The 22486-nt window shown below is 63.0% G+C and overlaps 3 protein-coding genes across 4 annotated transcripts; 1 reads left to right on the top strand and 2 right to left on the bottom strand.

Annotated features, from left to right (window-relative positions):
• The first annotated feature begins 3347 nt into the window (after nt 1–3347).
• On the top strand, nt 3348–12588 carry GLI1 (GLI family zinc finger 1). The gene is made up of 11 exons (XM_054004711.1): nt 3348–3488; nt 3594–3671; nt 3871–4066; nt 4254–4404; nt 5304–5405; nt 5507–5647; nt 6486–6635; nt 7893–8057; nt 8401–8649; nt 9005–9284; nt 9870–12588. Exons 1-11 carry the CDS (start codon nt 3392–3394, stop codon nt 12095–12097), a joined length of 3837 nt encoding a protein of 1278 aa, XP_053860686.1. The 5' UTR covers nt 3348–3391; the 3' UTR covers nt 12098–12588.
• A 1483-nt stretch (nt 12589–14071) lies between these two features.
• Nucleotides 14072–17349, bottom strand: PRPH (peripherin). 2 transcript variants are annotated; one of them, XM_054004743.1, is made up of 9 exons: nt 16971–17349; nt 16329–16389; nt 15760–15855; nt 15515–15676; nt 15318–15443; nt 15016–15236; nt 14617–14666; nt 14396–14472; nt 14072–14321 (listed from the first exon to the last, which is right to left on the bottom strand). In XM_054004743.1, exons 1-9 carry the CDS (start codon nt 17312–17314, stop codon nt 14280–14282), a joined length of 1179 nt encoding a protein of 392 aa, XP_053860718.1. In that variant the 5' UTR covers nt 17315–17349; the 3' UTR covers nt 14072–14279. The 2 variants fall into 2 exon arrangements, with proteins under 2 accessions (XP_053860718.1, XP_053860717.1); XM_054004742.1 differs by having other exon boundaries at nt 15016–15443.
• A 1112-nt stretch (nt 17350–18461) lies between these two features.
• Nucleotides 18462–22212, bottom strand: LOC128822877 (tubulin alpha-1C chain). Its single transcript, XM_054004741.1, has 4 exons — nt 22116–22212; nt 20580–20802; nt 20342–20490; nt 18462–19491 (listed from the first exon to the last, which is right to left on the bottom strand). Exons 1-4 carry the CDS (start codon nt 22116–22118, stop codon nt 18517–18519), a joined length of 1350 nt encoding a protein of 449 aa, XP_053860716.1. The 5' UTR covers nt 22119–22212; the 3' UTR covers nt 18462–18516.
• Between the last annotated feature and the right edge of the window lie 274 nt (nt 22213–22486).

Below are 22486 nucleotides of genomic sequence, written 5' to 3'. Positions count from 1 at the left end.
CACCCCTCGGTGTCACCATCCCATCGTCCCACCCCATAAGCTCCCTCCGTCCCCTTTCTGCCTCTGCCTTCCCCCATCCATCTCCTCCCCTCTCCCCCCGGCCCCGTTCCCCAGTGTCCTCAGGAAACTGGAGCCAGATGACAGATTTTAGATGTGTTTGCAGGAAATAAAAGGCGAGGAGCTGGGGGGGGGGAGGGGGGCGGCCAGCCCTGACCCCCTCCCGCGCCGCGTTTCGGCGTCTGGAGCCAGCCCTGCTCCGAGAGCTCCCGCCGCTGGCTGCGCTCCTGGTTTTCTTGGCAGAGAGGAGCAGGAATGTGTTTCAGTTTGAGTTTCTTGGCAGGAGGAGAGCGAGGGAAGATTCCCCTCATCCCGCCTGCGCCTGGCTCTCAAATTTATGCCCAAAGGCTGCGACTTGGGTGGGCCGCGGCGGTGTGCGGCCGGCGGGGGAGGCGAGCGCGGCGGTGGGCGAGACGCCGGATGGTTCCCATTGCTTCCCGTGGCTTCCCATCGCTTCCCATTGGCTCCCAGCGATCCCGGCCCCATCCAGCCCCCTCGGCTCGGGGGGCCACCGTGGTTTGGGGAGCCCCTGTGGACCCCGTGGGTTGGGGGGAGCATCCTGCGGCTCGGACCGGTGGTTTTGGGGTGGTTTTGGTGTTGTGTAGCCGCCCCTTGTCGTGTGCTGGTGCTCTGAGGATGTGGGGGATTGGGGAAATGCCACCTGGCGCCCACCTGGCACCCACCTGGCACCCACCTTGCCAGGCTGGCCCTGCTTATCAAAACCCTCCCCACTTCACCCAGCGCTGCCTCAGCACGGCGGGACCCTCCCGCTCCCGCTGCACCTCGCTGGAGCTGGGGCCCAGAGCCCCCCAGGGCTGGCACGGGGGGTGCTGGAGGAGCAAAAAAAGAGGGGCACAGCCCCGGGCAGGGAGGTGGCGTGAAAATACGGGGGTGCTGAGGTGGGGACAGCGTGAGCTGTGCTATACCTGCGCGTTCCCACGTGCAGTGACACGCTGGGCACGCGGGTGGAAGCCTGGAAACGTCCCAGGCCAGTTTGGACGGGGCTTGGAGCCACCTGGGCTAGCGGAAGGTGTCTCTGCTCGTGGAACAGGATGAGCTCTGAGATCTCTCCCGGCCCGTGCTGTGTCTGTCCCTGTGCCGTGTGTGTTTACCTGTGCACCCGAGCTCCGTGTGTGTTCCCCTGGCCGTACCTGCCCCTGCGGGCGTGCTGCTGTCACACAGGTGCCCCGTGACTGCACGAGGTCGCTCTGCAGGTGTGTGAACCCGTGCTCCGGGACTGCCCAGAGCAGGGGGACAAGGGCTGATGGTCACCAGGGCAACCGGGGGTCTCAGGTGATGGTGGTGGGGAGGGGGAGGTGGGGGCTTGCTGAGCCCCAACCCCCATCACCTCCCAGGTGCACATTTGTCAGATTATGCTCTTCTCTGACCCGGAGATGGGGCAGCTGAGAGGTGTTTGAAAAACTTTTATTCCATTTTCAGTCTCATGTGAAGTGTGAGACAATACAGATGTTATAATTCACATCATCACAATCAGAAGCTGTTTCTTAATTACAATGCATTATAAACGTTTCTTGGCTTATAATGCACTTTCAAGCATTTGAAACTTGTTTCTAGTTTTATTTCTCTTTTAACAATGTTTGTCTTAATCTATTTCTAAGTATATTTTAAGTATTTCTTAGTATTTTTTAAGCATTAACTAAGTATTTTTAAGTAAGTATTAACTAAGTATTTTTAAGTAAGTATTAACTAAGTACTCTATTTCTAAGTATACTTTAAGTATTTCTAAGTATATTTTATCTAAAAGTTTATATGTAGATGCACATTACGTGAGGTTTTTGTCTGGTTTTGAGGATTTTTCATCTAAACACGTGCACCTCTCTGGTGAGTTGGATCACACATCCCTGCTTGCATTTGTGTGTGCACACTCACCTGAGCAGCAGCGTGCACAGAGGCTTGGGGGGGCTGGGGTCACCCCGTAACCCCACAAACTTTAGGGGAAGGGCTTGCAAACCTCGTTAGCCCTGGCAGGGTGAGGGCAGGTGGGAGGTTTCCCCGGGGCTAATCCCCAAACTCTCCTGCGAGCCCAGGCCCAGGGGACAGGTGAGAGCCCCCTTCTCTGCCCCCTGTTTCCTCCTCGTCTCTCTTTCCCCTTTTCCCCCCCAGTTCCACCACCTTCCTGGGCAGCCCCCTCCCCTCTGCCTCGCTGCCCCCCCCCTCCATTCTTCCTGCCTGACACTCTCACAAAGCCCCTAGACGAGCTTTCAAAGGGGCAACTCATGCGGAAGAATTGCTGCCCCCCTCGCCCCCCCGGCTCCAAACGCAACCCCGCGCTTTTCCCAGCGGGGTGAGGGGCTCCCACTCCCCCAGACCCCTTGTTTGGGGCGATTCCCCGCGTCTCAAAGGGGGAAGCTGAGGGGGAAGGAGCCCTTGTTCCCAGCGCCACCCAATCTGTGGTGGCTTCTCCTGCTCCTGTCCTTCCCTCGGGGTCCAGGGGCAGGACAGGGACCGGGGGTGGGAATGGATGAGCGCAGGATGGTGGCCCTGGATGGAGATGGACTTGGGGGGCAAGACAGGGGCCGTGAGTGGGAACGGAGTGGGGGGGCACCATGGTGACCAGGGGGTTGGGGTGCATTGGGGGCGGAATGGTGGCCCCGGCTGGGGGCGGGACCAGGCTCCGGGCAGGACCCCACAGGCAGGGATCGGCGGTGGGCTGGGCTGAGCCCCGTGGCAGGGGCGCGATGCGTGGGTGGGACAGGGCAGGGTGGGGACCCGCGGGCAGGGTGGGGACCCACGGGCAAGGCAGGGCTGGGTGGGACCTGCAAATGCTGGAGAATCCCTGGGAAGGGAGGAGTAGGGAGCCAGTTCTGGTCCTTGGCCCGGGAACGGTTCCGGCTGTGCCTCGCTTTTCCATTTCATAGAATCCCAGAATCCCGGAATGGTCTGGGTTGGAAGGCACCTTAAAACTTTAAAATCACGTTCTGTCCCCTCACCATAGACAAGGACACCTTCCACTATCCCAGGTTGCTCCAAGCGCCGTCCAACCTGGCCTTGGACACTTCCAGGGTTCCAGGGGCAGCCACAGCTTCTCTGGGCACCCTGTGCCAGGGCCTGCCCACCCTCGCAGGGAGGAATTCCTTCCCAAAATCCCCAAATCTCTCCTATTTCAGCTTCAATCCAGTCCCGGGGAGCGCGGGGTCCCGCGTGCTGCGGCGCCCCCTGGCGGCCAAACCCAACCTCTTTCCCCCCCCCCCCCCCCCAGGTCCCCGTGCGCCCCCCGGGCCCCGCCGCCCCCCCGATGTGCCCCTGAGACACCCCGATGTGCCCCTGAGACACCCCGATGTGCCCCTGAGACACCCCCGGGCCCCACCGCGACATGTTCGACCCCGCGGGACCCCAGGCCGCCGGCTACAGCGAGCACTGCTGCCTGCACCCACCCCACGGGCCAGCTCCCGCCGCCCCGGGACCACCAGGTGGGTCATGGTGGGGGCTCCAGGATCCGGATTCACCCCCCCGAGGTCAGGGGTGCTCCGGGGGTCCCTCTCCCACACCCAACTCACCTGTCCTCCTTCCTCCAGGACTTGATTTCCCTGTGTGCCATCAGCCCGGACACCGTGGGTATGGGCTGGCACCAGGAGCTGAACACCCTGGTGATGGTGAGTCTCCGGTTTTGGGGGGCCGTGGGGCAGGGGGGATTCCGTAGAGGGGGTTAAGCATCTCCCTCTTCCAAATCCAAAGTGAACTGGCACACTCGGGGCGCTCCTGCAGCCTCCAAACATGAGGTGTGTGTCCCTGGGCTGTCTCCAGCCCCCCAGGACCTTGCTGAGGGCAGTGCCCCCTGCTCTGCCCCCCCAGGCTCCCGGTTCTCCACGCCCCGTGGCGCAGGAAAGCTGGGGAAGAAGCGGGCACTGTCCATCTCCCCTCTGTCCGACTCCAGCATCGACCTGCAGACCGTGATCCGCACCTCCCCCAACTCCCTCGTCGCCTTCATCAACTCCCGCTGCGCCTCCGCCGGCGGCTCCTACGGCCACCTGTCCATCAGCACCATCAGGTGGGCACCTGCCCTCAGCCCCTGGCAGCTGGGAGCCTGGCTGGGAGCTGGGCGCCCGTTCCCACCTTGGGGAAGAGCCGGGAGCAGGGTGGGATGGTGGGGAAGGGGATGGTGGGGATCCCTGGCTCGGCAGACCTCACTCTTGTCTCCTGACGGTGTCACCTGCTCGTCCCCCTGCTCTCCACAGCCCGTCCCTGGGGTACCAGAGCCCACCTGGGCAGCAGAAGGGCCAAGGCCACCTGTACACGCCTCCCCCACCTTGCAGCTCCCACGAGCTGCCCGCGCGCCCGGGGCTGCTGCACCAGCCACCCGCTCGTGGGGCCCTGAAACACTGCCAGGTACGGGGGGATCCCTGTGAGGGGGATCCCTGTGAGGGGGATCCCTGTGAGAGGGATCAGTGTGAGAGGGATCAGTGTGAGAGGGATCAGTGTGAGTATGATCTGTGTGAGAGGAGATCCCTGTGAGAGGGATCCATGAGAGAGGGATCTGTGTGAGTGTGATCTGTGTGAGAGGGATCCCTGTGAGAGGGGATCTCTGTGAGGGGGATCAGTGTGAGAGGGGATCCCTGTGAGAGGGATCAGTGTGAGAGGGGATCGGTGTGAGTATGATCTGTGTGAGAGGAGATCCCTGTCAGTGGGATCCATGAGAGAGGGATCTGTGTGAGTGTGATCTGTGTGAGAGGAGATCCCTCTGAGAGGGATCCATGTGAGCTGTGGGTCTGTGTGAGAGGGATCCCTGTGAGAGAGGGATCTGTGTGAGAGGGATCCATGTGAGGGATCTCTGTGATCGGGATCCGTGTGAGAAGGATCCCTGTGGGAGGGATCCGTGTGAGTGTGATCTGTGTGAGAGGAGATTTGTGTGAGATGGATCCCTATGAGAGGGGATCTATATGAGAACAGATCCCTGTGAGAGGACACCCATGTGAGAGGGGATCCCTGTGATTGGAGTTCCATGTGAGTGGGGTTCCATGTGAGTGGGGATCTGTGTGAGTGGGGATCTGTGTGAGTGGGGATCTGTGTGAGTGGGGTTCCATGTGAGTGGGGTTCCGTGTGAGTGGGGATCTGTGTGAGTGGGGTTCCATGTGAGTGGGGATCTGTGTGAGTGGGGTTCCGTGTGAGTGGGGATCTGTGTGAGTGGGGATCTGTGTGAGCCGTGTCCGTGTGAGCTGTGCATCCACATGAGTCGTGTTCCAGTGCCCATCTCCCTGCTCACTGCTTCCCACTTCCCTGCCCGGCAGCAGCTGAAGCTGGAGTGGAGCCTGAGCAGCCCCCTGAGTGCCAAATTCCCAGAGGAGCGATCTGAGGGTGACATCTCCAGCCCAGCATCCACAGGCACTCAGGTACATCCCAGGCCATCAGATCCCCCCTCTCATCCCCCCAGTCCCAGCACCACTCCCGGGGGGTCACACCTGGGAGTGCTCAGCTCTCCGTGCCCCCCCAGGACCCCTTGCTGGGCATGCTGGACGTTCGGGAAGAGCTGGAGAAGGAGGATGGCAAACCCGAGTGTGAGGCTGTGTATGAGACCAACTGCTACTGGGACGGCTGTGCCAAGGAGTTCGACACACAGGAGCAGCTGGTGCACGTGAGTCAGGGGCTGCCAAGGTGTTCCCACCCCAAAATCTGCCCTCGGGCTGCTGGGCAGCATCCCCTGGATCAGCTCGTGATTCCTCCTCCCAGGTCCCACCCTGGGAACTCACCATGATGCTGGAAGTTCCCTCCTGGGAAGGGAGGGATGTGCATCCCCCAGTTCTCCTCAGCCACTGGTGCTTCCAGACTCCCTCCTTTGCTCCAGCTTTCCTTCCTCCAACTCTCCTATATCTCCCTGACCATCCTTGGGACCGCCTTGACCCCTCTGGCTGCTCTTGGACCTCCCAGAGTATCCCTCGAACATCCCCTGCATTCTCTGCCTCCTCCAAACACCACCTGACCTGTTCTCCCCCAAGCTCTGGTGTCTCCACCTGCCATCCCAGTCCCTCTATTCCCTTTCTCCCATCCCAGTTCCTCTATGTCCCTTTCTCCCATCCCCATCTGTCCATGTCCCTTTCTCCCATCCCAGTCTCTCTTCTGTCCCTTTCTGCCATCCCAGTCTGTCCATGTCCTTTTCTCCCATCTCAGTCTCTCCTCTGTCCCTTTCTCCCATCCCAGTCTCTCCTTTCTCCCATCCCCATCTGTCCATGTCCTTTTCTCCCATCCCAGTCTCTCCTGTATCTCTTTCTCCCATCCCAGTCTCTCCTCTGTCCCTTTCTCCCATCCCAGTCTCTCCTGTGTCCCTTTCTCCCATCCCCATCTGTCCATGTCCCTTTCTCCCATCCCACTCCTCTCCCAGTCCCTCCATCCCCTTTCTCCCATGACATTCCTGTGTCTCCCTGTCCCTTGTCCCCCTCCCCAGTGCCACCAGTGACGCTCCTCTCCCTCCTCAGCACATTAACAACGAGCACATCCACGGGGAGAAGAAGGAGTTTGTGTGCCACTGGGCAGCGTGCTCGCGGGAGCAGAGGCCCTTCAAGGCTCAGTACATGCTGGTGGTGCACATGCGGCGTCACACGGGAGAGAAACCCCACAAGTGCACGGTGAGATGCCAAAAACTCCTCAAAACTCAAAAAGGGTCAGCTGGGACAATGAGGGGGGACCGGGGAGAGCGTGAGAGGGGGTTCAAGTGTGTTGGATTGTGCTCTTTTTTGACTTGGAGATGGCGAGAGAGGAATTTTAAAAACTTTTATTCTATTTTCAGTCTTATGAGAATTATAACAGATGTTGTAATTCACACCATCACAATCAGAAGCTAATTATTTCTTAATTACAATACACTATAAGCATTTCTTGGCCTATCAGCTTTTACTACACCATACTACAAATACTTTAATCATCTAAAATTACCCCTCCTAAGTCCTACTACAATGCATCTTTCACAGTTCTATTTCTCCAAAGTATCTGGTCTTATTTACAAGATCATTTTATTTTATTTTATTTTATTTTATTTTATTTTATTTTATTTTATTTTATTTTATTTTATTTTATTTTATTTTATTTATTTACCATCCTTTAAAACTTATTTCTAGTTTAATTTCTCTCTCAACAATGTCTGTCCTATTCCATAACATTTCTAAGTCAGCATTTCTTATCTCAAAGTTTGCATACAAATACACACTACGTGAGCCTTCTGTCAAGCTTTAAGAATTTTCTACCAAATCCATTTCCCACGCAAGTGTAGCAGCTGGAGCCCGGGTGGCAGAAGGGGGTGGGCACAGGTGGGTACAGGTATGGGGCTCACGGAATGTTTTGGGTTAGAGGCACCTTAAAGCTCATCCCATCCCACCCCCTGCCATGGACAGGGGCACCTTCCACTCTCCCAGGCTGCTCCAAACCCTGTCCAGCCTGGCCTTGGACACTTCCAGGGATGGGGCAGCCCCAGCTTCTCTGGGCACCTTGTGCCAGGCCCTCCCCACGCTCACAGGGAGGGATTTCTTCCCAAAATCCCATCTAAACCCAGAGTCACATGGCCCCAGCGCTGTCCCATGCTTTGGAATATGCTCCTGAATTGAAGTCAGGGTGGGCAGCTGGGTGTTGCTGTCAGTCCCAGTTTGGGCTTTCCCTGTGGGGACGCTCTGAGGGGCTGCCATGGACAGGGACAGAAGGAGGTGGCACAGAACAACCCCAGGGTGAAGGGCTGTGCCACGGTGAGGGTGCACTGAGGAGGGCAGAGGTGTTGGGAGGTGAGATGTGAGTCCCTGGCAGACGTGCCAGGGCTGTGGGATGCGGGATGACGTGGGGTGACGTGGTGCAAGGCTGGTGACGGCGTGTGACACGTCCCACCCGCTCCGCCGCAGTTCGAGGGCTGTAACAAGGCCTATTCCCGCCTGGAGAACCTCAAGACTCACCTGCGCTCGCACACGGGGGAGAAACCCTACGTGTGTGAGCACGAGGGCTGCAACAAGGCCTTCTCCAACGCCTCCGACCGCGCCAAGCACCAAAACCGCACCCACTCCAACGAGGTACGGCCCCAGCAGGGCTCCCCGTGTGCTCCCGGATCATTCCTGTCCCCTGAGAAATCCTCACATCCCTGCGTTCTGCCCCTGTGTGCCCCAGCTCCCTCTTTTCCTGCTTTAAACATCTCCTTCATCAGCAGCATTCCCCCTGGCATCCCTTTACTCGGCTGCCTCCTTCCTCTGCCTTCCTGAGCTCACCGTGCGCCTGCCACGGGGACTCACCCCCGTGGCTTTAATGCCGCCCTCAGCTCTTTCCAGAGGGTGGCAAGGGGGGGTTTTACTTTTGGGGAGGGGGCTGTAGTTGGAGCTGACAGCCTCCCTCCTCCGTGCCCGCCGGTTTTCGGGGCAGAAGCCGTACGTGTGCAAGATTCCGGGCTGCAGCAAGCGCTACACGGACCCCAGCTCCCTGCGGAAACACGTCAAGACCGTGCACGGCCCCGACGCCCACGTCACCAAAAAGCACCGAGGGGACGTGGGGCCGGGCCGGGCACTGCCCACCCCCAGCGCCCCCCCGGACATGAAGCAGGAGAAGGATGCAAACGGCCCCAGCGAGGCTCGGAAGGACGATGGGAAACTCCTGGTGCCTGAGCTGGCCTTGGTGAGGACCGCGGGGCTAACGGAGGAAGGAGGGAGGGTTTGGTGGTGGGAGGTCATCCCCAAGTGATAGGACAGGAGAAAACAGCCTCGGGTTGTTCCAGGGTTGGATATTAGGGAAAATTTCTTTGTTGTCAGGCACTGGAATGGGCTGCCCTATGGAATCACCATCCCTGGTGAAGTGTCCAAAAAACTCTGGGATGTGGCACTTGGGGACGTGGTTTAGTGGTGAGCACGGCAGTGTTGGGTTAATAGCTGGACTCGGTGATCTCAGAGGCTTTTCCAACCTTCATGATGATTCCAAGTGTGTCCTGGGTGCTTGACCCCCTTTCCCTTGGCGTCGCTCTGGTTCTCCCCAGAAGCCGCAGCCCAGCCCGGGTGGGCAGTCCTCGTGCAGCAGCGACCACTCGCCCCTGGGCAGCACCACCAACAACGACAGCGGCGTGGAGATGGCAGGAAACGCCGGCGGCAGCTACGAGGACCTGTCCACTCTGGAGGACGTGGTGCCCGGGGAGCCCATGGGCACCTCGGGGCTCATGGCCCTCCACAAACTGGAGAACCTTCGCATCGACAAACTGAAGCAGCTGAGGAAACCAGCGGCTTCCAAGGGCCTGAACCTGCCACCCATCCCCGGAGCCGGTGAGATCGGGGTGCCTCTCCCCGTGGGTTGTGGGGCCTGGCCCATGGGAAGCGTGTGCAGAGGTCTGGTTGGCAGCCAAAGGTTTCCACGCCTTGCTGGTGTTAGAAGCGGACCCCAAAATCTGAGGAAACATTAGAGTCCTAAAGGGGTTTCAGGAGAAGTGGAGAGGGATTTTGGACAAGGGCCTGGAGTGCCAGGACAAGGCAGAATGGCTTCAAGTTGGTAAAGAAGGCAGGGTTCGGTGGGATATTGGAAGGAATTCTTCTCTGGGAGGGTGGGGAGGCCCTGGCACAGGGTACCCAGAGAAGCTGGGGCTGCCCCATCCCTGGAAGCATCCAAGGCCAGGCTGGAGCACCTGCCCATGGGACATGGGTGGTCTTTAGGATCCCTCCCAAGCCAAACCATTCCATGATTCCATGGTTTTTCCAACCTAAATAAGCTTCTGCTAGTCTGTTGCCAGATGCCCCCTGTCCTCACGGGCTCTAACCACGGAACAGCCACATCCCAGCTCTGGAGGTGGCTCCTGTCCCTGCTCTGACATTGCCACGCCGTGTCCCGGGGTAACTCCTCCTTCTCTCCCTCAGGCCTGCCCGGGGAGGTGCCCGGTGTCCCGGTGCCACCCCCGGCCTCGCACCGGCGCATCGCCGAGCTGTCGGCGGCAGAGCTGGGCCTGGTGGCCCTGGGCGAGCGCCGGAGCAGCGGCACCAGCACCGTCAGCTCTGCCTACACCGTCAGCCGCCGCTCGTCCCTGGTGTCCCCGTACCTGGCCGGGCCGTGCCCGGGCGGCGAGGCCGGAGCCATGCCCGGCGGGCCGTGCCCGGCGGACGGCTACGATCCCACCTCTCCGGACGAGTCGCGGCGCTCCGGCGACGCCGGCGCGTGCGGGGGGCTGCCGGGGGTGGGCAGCCTCACCCCGGCGCAGCGGTACCGCCTCAAGGCCAAATACGCCGCGGCCACGGGCGGCCCCCCGCCAACCCCGCTGCCCGGCGTGGAGCAGGTGGCCGCAGGTGGCCACGGTGGCGTGCCCGGGGGCTACCCCACGCCCGCCGGACCTCGCTGCATCGCCAACGGCTTCTTGAGGAGGCACAGCTCCAACGACCACCCCGGCTACCCGGGCGGCGTCCCTGCTCACCTGGTGCCCCGGCACGGCGTGAGACGGGCAAGCGACCCTGCCCGGACGGTGGCCAAGCCTCCGGCCGTGCCCAGGGTGCAGCGGTTTAAGAGCGTGGGGAACGTGAGCGTGCCAGGCGCGGGCAGGACAGCACTGCAGCCCCTGGGCGGCTCCGAGGCCAACCTGCAGCGCCACGGCTTCTCCCCACGCCCCCCCAGCATCACCGAGAACGTCTTCCTGGAGAGCATGGGGGGCCCCGGCCCCGAATCCGGCCTGCTGGACATGGATCAGTACCTGAGCTATCCCGAGGAAAGCTTCCCATGCCAGGGCGCTGGCGTGGAGCTCCAGGGTGGCATCTACGGCGCTCAGCGGACCATGGTGGGGACACACGGGGACGTGGAGGAGGGGCTGCTGCAGCCCGAGTTCTCCCTCCCGCAGTGCCAGATGAACCAGCGCTTCCCCAGTTTGCCTGCTGGGAACGGGGCCGTGCCGGAGCCCTGGGCTGGACCCCCCCAGGGCACGCTGGGGATGAGCTCCAGGCAAAGTGTGGGTGCTGCAGCTCCCGCCATGTCCGGGCCACACTGTCCCCACCAAAGCGTCGAGTACCCCCACCCCAGCGCCTGTGGGCAGCATCCCAAACTGGTGAGCTCGTGCCAGGACCAAGAATTCTCCGGGGGGCATCGGTTTAACCGGCTCCAGATCAAATCCGAGCAGCGATACCCAGCGCCGAGCCCAGCACTTGCTCCCTGCCCCGGCGCCAAGCTGGCCGGGCCCCCGGCGTCCCCCGCTGCCTTCGGCCACGCCGTGGAGGTGGCGCCGGGCGGGTTCCCCCCCGCGGGACCCGCGCCGGGCGGGTACATGGGCATGGCCAGCCCGGGCGCCCGCAGAGCCCCGACCCCCACCCTGCAGACCAAAGAGGTGATGGTCCGGAACTACGTGGAGGCGCAGCAGGCACTGATGTGGGGGGAGCAGCCCCCCTCCAAGGGGAGCGTGGCAGGCGTGGGGCTGGGCAACGAGCCCGGGCAGTGCCAGGCCATGCCAGCCCCGCCGTACCTCAGCCCCAGGTACTGCAGTTACCAACCCAAAGCGGATCATCTGCAGAGCCTGGCGGAGCCCCAGCACCTCCTGAGCCCTCCCTGCTTCAACCCCGAGATGATCCCGCACCCTCCAGGTGGCCCGAAACCACCGGCTCACCAACCCAGCCTGAGCTACCCGAGCGGCCTGGCACAGCCGGGGCATGGCTACGAGGGGGTGGACTCCGGTGCCCGGCGCCTGCCACGCTTGCCCCCCGCCCGCCACGTGCCCGAGGGGCCCGGGAACCTCCCCCTGTACTACCCAGGCCAGGGCCCCCATGGGCAGGGGGGCAAAGGTGGGCACAAGCTGCTGGGCCAGGGGGCAGCGAGCTGCGGGGGGCCCGGGCACTACGGCGCAGAGGGACTCAAGGGCACCTCCTGTTACTACCTGGACTCGGGGGAGCAGGTGGCCAACAGCCTGGACTCACTGGACCTGGAGAACACGCACCTTGACTTCGCTGCCATTGTGGAGGACGTGGAGACCCCCGCAGCACTGCCCGGACCCCCCAGCCCGGCCGGGGGGCTCCTGCTGCCCTCGTCTGGGGGTGCCAACATGGCAGTGGGGGACATGAGCTCCATGCTGAGCACGCTGGCAGGGGAGAGCCACTTCCTCAACTCGCTGTCCTAACGGGGGGGTACCTGCCCTCAGGTGGGCACCTCTGCAGCTGGGGGGGCCCAGCGTGTTGGGCAGAGGTGGGAATCCTTCTCACACCCACGTTTGTGCCTGGGGGGGAAGCGGGGAACACCCCTGGAGCCCCCCCCTTCTCCAGTCTCTGAGTGCTACCCTCGTTCAGGAGGGGTCCCAGATACAGCCCCACCCCTCCAGGTGACCTCTGGCGTGGGGAACTGGTTTTACTGGGCCCTTATCGCGGTGCCTGAACGCCGAAACCAAAGAGCCCCCGCCCTGTGGGCCGGCCCCGTCCCAGTGCTCCCAGTGCCCCCCACCCCAAATCCCAGTCTGTCAGGACTGCAAGCGCCCCCAGCCCTGCTCCAGGGGGGCAATTCCCCAGAGGTGGGGCGGGGGTGCCTGTACATAGTGTTCATACCTGTCTGTCTGTCTGTCTGTCCCCCCGAACCTCCTGCCTGTGAGAGCAGCAGCAGTGCCGCCCCCTCCCCTCATTAAACCCTTTCTCAGGGGACTGTGACCGTGTGTTTGTCACCCCTGCCAGGGGCTCCCGGCCTGATCTCGTCCTGGCGAGGGGCATTCCTGGGTCCTCGGTGACCAAAACCTCCTGGCAGCAGCTTCCCCTCCCTCGCTCAGGGATCCGGAGCTGTTCCTGGGGTGCTGCCGGGACCCAGAGTCAGCAGTACTTCAATTAATGCTTCAAATAATACAAACGGCTTAAAATAATGCTGTTAATTATGCAAAAATGGGTCAAAATAATTGCATTTTCATGCAAAAAAAAAAGCTAAGATATCGTAATTAATAATGAAAAAACCCAGGTTAAAATAATGCAATTTTATATTATTTTGTTCGTGTAATTAATGGTGCAAAAATTGCATAAAATAATGCAATTAATTATGGCAAAATTCCATGAAATTATGCAATTTTGTATAATTTGCTATAACACAATAATGCAAAAAAATACTTAACACAATTGATGATGAAAAAAATACTTAAAATGCAATAACGCAGCATTTGCTTAAAATAAGGCAATTATGTGTGCAAGATTTGTTTAAATAACGCAATTGTGCATAATTTGCTTAAAACAATTCAATCAGTGGTGCAAAAAAATGCTGAAAACAAATAATGCGAAAATTTGCTTAAAATAGCAAAACTAATAAGCAAATCTTGCATTGACGCAATTTTGAATGATTTGGTTGAACGCAATTCATCATGCAAAAAAAAAAAGCTTAAAGCAACGCAATTATAGAAATCAGGGTGTTTCCCCGCGCGCCCAGAGGCTGGTCACGCTGTGATTAACCCGTAATTAACAGGTAATTAACACGGAATTCATCCGCGGCAGCGATCGGGCCGGGCGGGTGGCGCCCTCTGGCGGTGCCGGTGAGGAGCGAGCGCGGAGCTGCCGCCCCGGTCCTGCGGTGCCCCGGGAGCGCCGATCCCTCTCCGGACGGAGACTCCGTGGGCCTGGAGCCCTCCGGGATACCGGGCGTGCCCCTCGGTCCTCTGGAAGTCGCAGGGTCCCGGGAGGGAGCGGGACCCCCGGGGATTCAGAGGGTTCAGGGCATTGAGGCTCCTTTCCACGAGGCGGTGACAGCACAGGGGACAGCGCTTGGGCGGCACCGGAGCCGCCAGCCCCGGTGTAGCCGGTGCTTGTTGCAGTGATGGGAGGGGAGGTGAGACCCCCAGAGTGGGAGTTGTGGCGATGGAGAGGGGCCCGGGGACAGAACGGGACCCCGGGGACGCAAATTCCCCCCTCAGCTGAGCGCTGCTTCCCTTTCTGCCCCACTCCCCATGGCAGTGACACCACAGGGGACAGCGCTTGGATGTCACCGGACCCGCCAGCCCTGAGGACAGCCGGTGCCAGCTCTGGTGGCAGGAGGGAAGCCGGGACCCCCTCGGCCCCAGGGCAGCGTGGGGAACACTCGATATTAAATACAGCTGGGGTTGTGGTTGGGAGAATAATAAATAGACAATAAATAGCGATAAATAGTGGGGGGACAAGGCACAGGGACACACTGCAAAGGCACAGGGACACACCACAGCGTTGTCCCGTGGTGCTGACAGCAGGAATAGGAATTGGGGCACTCCCAGGCGCCCTGCTCTGCTCCGTGCCCCGCCCAGGACGCAGCAGGGTCTGGCAGAACCCCCACCATGGGGTCGGGGCCATCGCAGCGGCTCCTCCCTGTCACTTCCCCGCTCGCTCCTTGTGCGACTCCGTCACCACTTGCTGCAAGAGGAGAATTTGGGGATCGGTCTCATGACAAGGTTGGGCCTCCCAGACAGGGCACCCCCAATTCTCACCTGCCCATCCCGTGTCTCGATGGTTTTGATGAGCACCATCCTCCGTGCCGGGCTCTCCGCAGGCTGGGGCTCCAGCACTGGGCACAGAGGGGCCATCAGCACCCCGTGCCCTCCCAGACACCCTGGGCAGGAGCACAGGGACCTGCCCACACCCACACAGGGTCTTTACCCCCAAGGAAAGACTCCCAGACATAGTGGGGGACCCCCAGCTTGTCACTCACCTGAGCTCCTCATGCTGAAGGAGGTGGTGGGGTGCAGTGGGATGGTGATCCTGGGGGGAGAGAGGAATGAGGAGGGGCTGGGACTCCTGGACATTGCCCGTGAGCCTGGCCCTTCCACCCCCTCGAGTCTGTGACCCATATCCCAGCTCAGCTGTGGGCTGTGCCCGTGGGCTGCCAGGCTGGCACCTGGAGCAGAGCTGGAGGCAGCTCCCCCACCATCCCCTGGCCTTGCCTTTATCTCAGCAGCAAGAAGCTCCCATGGGAACCTCTTGTTTTCCTGTGGGATCAAGGCCTGGAGCTGCCTCCTCCCGGGAAAATCCCACAATAACCGGGGTGCCTCAAGGAGGGGGAACTTCCCCCCCGGCAGTGGGGACACGCCGCGTGCCAGGCTCCCCTCACCGGCTCTCCTCGCCCTCCAGCAGCTTGCGGTACGTGGCAATCTCGATGTCCAGGGCCATCTTGACGTTCAGCAGGTCCTGGTACTCGCGCAGGTGCCGCGCCATCTCCTCCTTCATCTGCTGGATCTCCTGCTCCAGCCTCCCCACCACATCCTGGTAGTTCCCGATCTCCTCCCCGAACTCATCCTCCATCTCCCGCATCTGCCGCTGCAGCGCCTCGTTCTGCAGGGGGAGAAGGGGCTGCAAAGGGCCGGGGTGGGGTCTGGTCCTTGCACCCCCCCGCGAACACCCCCCGGCTCTCACCACGCCCTTCAGCCCGTCCACCTCGCAGGTCAGGCTCTGGATCTGCCGGCGGGACTCGTTCATCTCCTGCTTGGCCAACCGCAGCGCCTCGTGGTTACGGTTTGCTGCATCCGAGAGGTCGGCAAACTGCGCGGGCAGGGCGAGTCAGGGCTCTGGCAGGGCTCAGCCGCCCCAAAATCCCTCCCAGCCCCGGCTACCTTTGACTTGTACCACTCCTCGGCTTCCTGCAGGTTCTTGACAGCGATGCTCTCGTACTGGGTGCGGATCTCCCGCAGCGCAGCCGTCAGCTCCGGCTTGCACACCTCCACCTCGGCCAGCCCCGCCGGGCTGGGGCCACTCACCTCCAGGTCCCGCAGCTCCTGCGTGGGCGCGTGGGCATCGCGTCGCGGCACAAAAACCCGACCTGTTCCCCCTCCCCGCCCCATCCCACCCCGGCCCCCACCTCCTCGTGCAGCTTCTTGAGGAAGCCGATCTCGTCCATCAGCAGCTCGACCTTGCGCTCCAGCTCCAGGCGAGACAGCGTGGCGTGGTCCACGTCCTGTGGGAGAGGCCGGGATGAGCTGCAGGGCAGCGTGGAGGGGATGAGATGATCCTGGAGCCCCTCCCCGGGGTGGTGGTGGGCACAGGCTCAGCCCCCCCCCAAACCCCGGTTGTGCCCTGCCTTGCACAGGGCTGACCCAGCATCACCCCAAACTCCAGCTGGAGACACCCAGGAGCTGAGGAGGGAGGGAGGTGTAGAGGGACCCCCGCGTTTGGGGCCAGACTGGGGCTACCAGCGTGCCAGCCCTAGGGTTACCAGGGACACAGCGGGTGCTCAGCTCTGGGGGTGCCAGCCTGGCCCCCCAGGGAGGTGGGACCCTGCTCCGATTGGTGCCGTTCATGCCACCGGCACCTCCCGCGAGCCGAGAATTGGGGTTCCCCGGGGTTATTCCCGGTCCCCACCATTCCCAGTCCCCTCCACCCACGGATCACGGGTACTGCATGGGGGGACGGGCCCGCGAGTCCCCTCACCTTGCGGAACAGCACCAGACTCTTCTCGGCATCCTCACGCTTCTGTGTCTCGTCCTCCAGCCTGGGGACAGCCAGGGATGAGGGGGAGGTGGGGGCGGGGGTGCAGACCACCTCCTCCTGTTGCACACACGGCGGAGGCGATGGATGCAGCGTCCCCCAGCGCTCGCAGCAATCCCCTCCCGGTGTCCCCACCCTTGCCCTGCCCCTCCCAGTGCCCCGCCCTTCCGCAGAGCCCACATCTCCCAGTGCCTCCCAGTGCCCTCCGTGCATCCCGGGTGCCTTTCCCAGTGTCCCTTCCCAGGGGTCCTCTTCCCCGGACATTCACCGGTCCGTACCCCGACTTCCCCGGGGCTCCCCCATTCCCACCCCGCTGCATCCTCCTGTCCCCATCCTGGTGCAAGTTTCATCCCATCACATTCCTCATGCCAGTAGATCCCCCAGTCCCTCTCTGGCACATTCCCCAGTCTCCATCCCATGCATAACTCATCCCGACACATCCCCGGTTCCCACTGCAGTTCATCCCTCATCCCGGTGCATTCCCTGGTCCCCGGCACATCCTCCAGTCCCCACCCCTGCATCCCTCGTCCCGACGCATCCCTGGTCCCCATCCCGCTGCCTCCCCCGGCCCCACCGCCGGCCCACCGCTGCCGCAGGGCCGCCAGGTCGGTGGCGAGCCCGTCCCGCTCAGCCTGGAGCCGGTCCCGGTCGCGGCCGAGGCGCTGCAGCCGCTCCCGCAGCCCCCGCAGCTCCCCCTGCACCAGCCCGGTGCGGGGCCCGGTGGCGGCGGTGGCGCGGCCCAGGGCGGCGCGGAGGGTCCCGTTCTGCCGTTCCAGCGCCCGCACCCGCTCCAGGAAAGCGGCGAAACGATCGTTCAGCGCCGCCAGTTCCTCCCGCTCCGCGCCCCGCGCCGCCGCCGCCGCCGCCAGCCGCCCCGGGGCCACGGTGAGGGGCGGCGGCATCCCGGGGTCGCGGTCACGGCGGCTCATGGCTGCACCGGGAGGGCGGTGGCTGCCGGTAGCGGCTGTTTATAGCGGACAGCGGCTCCGCCCCGCCGGGGGGACCCGGGGGTACGGGACAGAGAGAGGGGAGGGGTCTCCCGGCCGGAGGGAGGATCAGGGACCGCAGATGTCTCCTCGGAGGGGCGGGGAAAGGGGCTGGGGGTGGTCGGGGACACCCCTCAGGGTGAGGGGCAGGCGCTGCAGGATGTAGAGCTGCAGGCATTCCCCTTCAGGGGGGCTCGGAGACCCCCTCGGGCTGCAAGGCGAGTGAGGGGCTGGTGGGGTGCAGGCAGAGGAAGCCAGCAGCACCAGGGGCAAGGGGGAGAGGATCCGAGGGTGCCCGGGAGACACAGGATCTCCCCCCCAAGCTGGGTCAGAAGGAGAGAGACCCTTATGGGGTCCCCCGCAGGCAGCATGGGGGTACAGACCCCCCCAGCTGGGATGCAGAGAGGGACTGGGGGCTGCCGGGCTCAGGCAGAGCACCCCTCTGAGCTGGGTCCCATTCTGCCCGGGGTGCTCAGCATCCAGGGAGGGGGGGGCCCTCTCATCCGCCCCCTCCCTTTCTGTCGGGGCCGCCGTGACTCGGCTCTGCGGGAGCTGCCATGCGCGGGGCAGCGCTGGACAGCGGGCACTGCAACCCCCCCTGAGCCCCCCCCTTCCGGGCAGCTAGGGCGGCACTTACGGGAAGGAGTCGGTGCCCTGCCCAGAGGCTGTGGGGAGGGTCCCCCCCGCTCAGGACCCCCTCCCAGCTCTGCAGAGAACCGCACCGAGAGTGGCTCCGTGCCAGTAGCAGCATGACACCACGTCCAGCCCGTCTGCACCAGGCTCTGGGCAGGACACTGGGGACGTTCAGGGGTCCCCCCCTCACCTGGTGACCCCCAGTGCCAGCAGAAAGCTGAGGAGGACATGAGCCCCCCCCCACTGCAGGCAGCCCAGCAGGGCCCTGCCAGCTCATAGCCCAGGACCCAGCCAGGGACCCCAACCCCACACAACCCCCCAGCCTCTCCCAGCACAGCCCCTGTGCCAGCTGGCAGCAGGGCCGGGCAGCCAGCCCAGCTGAGGCCCCCCCCTCCCCTGGGACGTCCCCCCAGGTCACCACAAGGCGGATTGTCCCAGCACAATGAACGAGGCAGCGTTGCAAAGAGGCATTTTAATGAGCAGCACCACAGTGGAAGACCAGAGACAAGGCACTAGTATTCCTCCCCTTCCTCATCGCCTTCCATGCTGTCAGCCCCCACCTCCTCATAATCCTTCTCCAGGGCAGCCATATCCTCACGGGCCTCCGAGAACTCGCCCTCCTCCATGCCCTCCCCCACGTACCAGTGCACGAACGCCCTCTTGGCGTACATCAGGTCAAACTTGTGGTCCAGGCGGGCCCAGGCCTCGGCGATGGCCGTGGTGTTGCTCAGCATGCACACGGCGCGCTGCACCTTGGCCAGGTCGCCCCCGGGCACCACCGTGGGCGGCTGGTAGTTGATGCCCACCTTGAAGCCGGTGGGGCACCAGTCCACAAACTGGATGGTGCGCTTGGTCTTGATGGTGGCGATGGCGGCGTTGACATCCTTGGGCACCACGTCCCCGCGGTACAGCAGGCAGCACGCCATGTACTTGCCGTGCCGCGGGTCACACTTGACCATCTGGTTGGCCGGCTCAAAGCAGGCGTTGGTGATCTCGGCCACCGTCAGCTGCTCGTGATAAGCCTTCTCAGCAGAGATGACCGGGGCGTAGGTGGCCAGCGGGAAGTGGATGCGGGGGTAGGGCACCAGGTTGGTCTGGAATTCTGTCAGGTCGACGTTCAGGGCTCCGTCAAAGCGCAGCGAGGCCGTGATGGAGGACACGATCTGGCTGATGAGGCGGTTCAGGTTGGTGTAGGTGGGGCGCTCGATGTCCAGGTTGCGGCGGCAGATGTCGTAGATGGCCTCGTTGTCCACCATGAAGGCGCAGTCGGAGTGCTCCAGGGTGGTGTGGGTGGTGAGGATGGAGTTGTAGGGCTCCACCACGGCCGTGGACACCTGCGGGGCCGGGTAGATGGAGAACTCCAGCTTGGACTTCTTGCCGTAGTCGACAGAGAGCCGCTCCATAAGCAGGGAGGTGAAGCCAGAGCCGGTGCCACCGCCAAAGCTGTGGAACACCAGGAAGCCCTGCAGCCCTGTGCACTGGTCAGCCTGCCAGGTGGGAAGAGGAAAACAGGACCAAACTGTCAGTAATTCTGAACTTCAGCTGCTACTGACTTGCCCAGGAAGGGAAATATTCCTCCCAGGATGGCAAATATTTATCCCAGGATCTCAGGCCCTTCCCTCCAGGCCCAGGGAAAGGGACCCCTTCCTGCAGGGATTTGGGGACACTCACAAGAGACAAGGAGGGGCATGTTTATGCCAAGCAGCAGAAGTTTCTCCTCACCGTGGCCACATGAGGACATTATTAGGGTGTTCCAGCACCATGGCAGGAACCACCAGGGTGGGGGACAAGGTGGCCCTGACCGTACATGTTGGACACTGACTCATGGTGGATACCCCAGCTCATGGGAGACACCCCAGCAGGCTCTGGAAGCCAACCATGGCTTCACCCCCTCTTTTTCCAAGAGGGTGCAGCAGGAACAGGCTCTTATCCCACAAGAGCCCACGGGCAGCCAGCTCAGCCTTTGATGTGCCAGGAGCTCCCGGAGCGGAGCCGCTGGCGCGGCTGGTCCGGCCGCCCCGGCGCCAGACCCAGCGTGGGAACCAGAGGTTCAAAGAGCTCGGGCAGCCACACCAGTCAAACCAGTGCTGCACCAGCACCCCAACCATCTGTCCTGCCCCCCCTGCCCTGGCCATGGGGCTTCCCACCCTCCACCCTTGGCAAGGCTTAGCACTGGGCAAGGATAGGGCCAGCAGGTCCCTAGTGGGACAGCCCCACCCTCTGCCTCAAAGTGCGAATGGGCTGAGAAGGACCTGCCCAGGGACACCTGGAGCTTCCCTTTGTCCCCACATCCCCCGCAGGGATGAACCCACCCCATGAGACCCCACAGGAGCTCACCAGCTTGCGGATGCGGTCAAGGACCAGGTCGATGATCTCCTTGCCGATGGTGTAGTGCCCGCGGGCGTAGTTGTTGGCCGCATCCTCCTTGCCCGTGATCAGCTGCTCGGGGTGGAAGAGCTGCCGGTACGTCCCGGTGCGCACCTCGTCTGCGGGGACAGCCCCGGGCCCCGTTAGCACCCAGCGCCCGCCGCCAGCGCCCGCCCCGCCCCGCCGGCCGCCCCCCCCGCGCGCTCACCGATCACCGTGGGCTCCAGGTCCACGAACACGGCCCGGGGCACGTGCTTGCCGGCGCCCGTCTCGCTGAAGAAGGTGTTGAAGGAGTCGTCCCCCCCGCCGATGGTCTTGTCGCTGGGCATCTGCCCGTCGGGCTGGATGCCGTGCTCCAGGCAGTACAGCTCCCAGCACGCATTGCCGATCTGCACGCCCGCTTGGCCCACGTGGATGGAGATGCACTCGCGCTGCGGGGGCACACGGCACCGGCTCACGCCTTTTGTCCCCTCTCTGTCCCACCCCAGCCCCCACCGGGCTGGCACTGAGTTGGGAAGGGTCCCTCCCCGAGGCGGGCTGGGGCCAGATCCTCCGTTACTGGGAGTGCTCAGTTCTGGGGGGTCCCATCCTGCCCCTCCCCACTGAGGGACTGAGCAATAACGCGGTGGGCACAGCCTCAGCCCCCCCAAACCCAGGTTGTGCCCTGGTTTTGCACAGGGCTGACCCAGCATCACCCCAAACTCCAGCTGGAGACACCCAGGAGCTGAGGAGGCAGGGAGGTGTGGAGGGACCCCCGCGTTTGGGGCCAGACTGGGGCTACCAGCGTGCCCAGCCCTAGGGGTACCAGGGACACAGCGGGTGCTCAGCTCTGGGGGTGCCAGCCTGGCCCCCCAGGGAGGTGGGACCCTCCCTGCTCCGATTGGTGCCGTTCATGCCACCGGCACCTCCCGCGAGCCGAGAATTGGGGTTCCCCAGGGTTACTCCCGGTCCCCACCACCCACGGATCACACAGCGGCAGGGACATTTCAGCCCCTTCCCCAGGGGGCTGCTCATCACTTCGGGGGCAGTCCTGGACCTCGTGGAACGTTCCTCACCCTTGGAACGTGGAGCCACTCTCTTCTCCACCAGCCCTGCACAACCCCGCACTGTCCCGGTCCCGCCGCAGCCCTGGACCGCGGTCATGGGCACCTGGCAGCCAGCTCCACCCGGGCCAGAGCAAACTCTGGTGACCGGGAGGACTTTCCCTGTGGCAGCCACTCGTGGTTGTGCCCGGGCCACGCTGGAATCTGCACCCCCCCACACACCGCCGTGACTCATGCCCACGCGTGTCCCGGCGAACAGAGGGTGGCACGGGGGGTGCCCCCAAACCCCCTGGCGGCCTGTTCCTCTCCCGAGGGGCGCTGCGGGGTCGTGTTAAGTACCCGCGTGGGAGCCCAGGACTCGCAGCGCCACTCGGCACGTCCCCACGCATTTGGCAGGGAGCCCGGGGGGGGGGGGTCGGCACAGCCCGGCAGCGACCCCCGGCTGGGGGAAGTCCCCGGCCCCCACCTCACGTCCTGCCCAGGACCGAGCAAGAACCCGGCAGCCCCACGGGGCGTCCTGAACACGCGAGGAGCTTCCCAACCCCTCCAGAGCACAGCCCCACGTGCTGCTGGGGACATCGGGGGGGACCCGGCACGCAGCCGGCGCTCAGCCCCCCGCGCTGCTCGGGGGTCCCGCACTCCCAGGGGGTCCCACCCCGCGCGGTGCCCCCTGACGAACCCCGCACGCCCCCAGCCCTCACCATGGCCGCTCGCTGCCCGAACTGTTACGAAGCCGTTGAGGAGGGAGGCGGGTTCGCCCCGTGGAGCCCCCCCAGTTATACCACAGGGGCGGGGCTTCGGGGCGGGGAGGGGACAGGGAGGAGGGGCCAGTGTGCGTTTGCTCCGCCTCCCGGGCCACGCGGCGCTCCGGACACGCCCTCACCGCCACGCCTCGATTCTGATTGGCCGGTTCGAAAGTTGGCACGAGTGCGTGGCGGTGACGTCAGGGAAGCGGAATGCGGTAGGAGGGAGGCGGGGAGGGGCGGGGAATGGGCGTGGTCTTTGGTGAAAATAGGCGTGGTTGTGGGCGGGGAAAGAGGCGGGGACAGAGGGGCGGAGGGTCGGGGGTCCC

This window comes from Vidua macroura, unplaced genomic scaffold (genome assembly GCF_024509145.1).
Source record: "Vidua macroura isolate BioBank_ID:100142 unplaced genomic scaffold, ASM2450914v1 whyUn_scaffold_107, whole genome shotgun sequence".
In the NCBI taxonomy this organism is placed as follows: Eukaryota; Metazoa; Chordata; class Aves; order Passeriformes; family Viduidae; genus Vidua; species Vidua macroura.
Note: the sequence above shows the minus strand (reverse complement) of the source record. Positions and strands in the feature narration are given on the sequence as shown.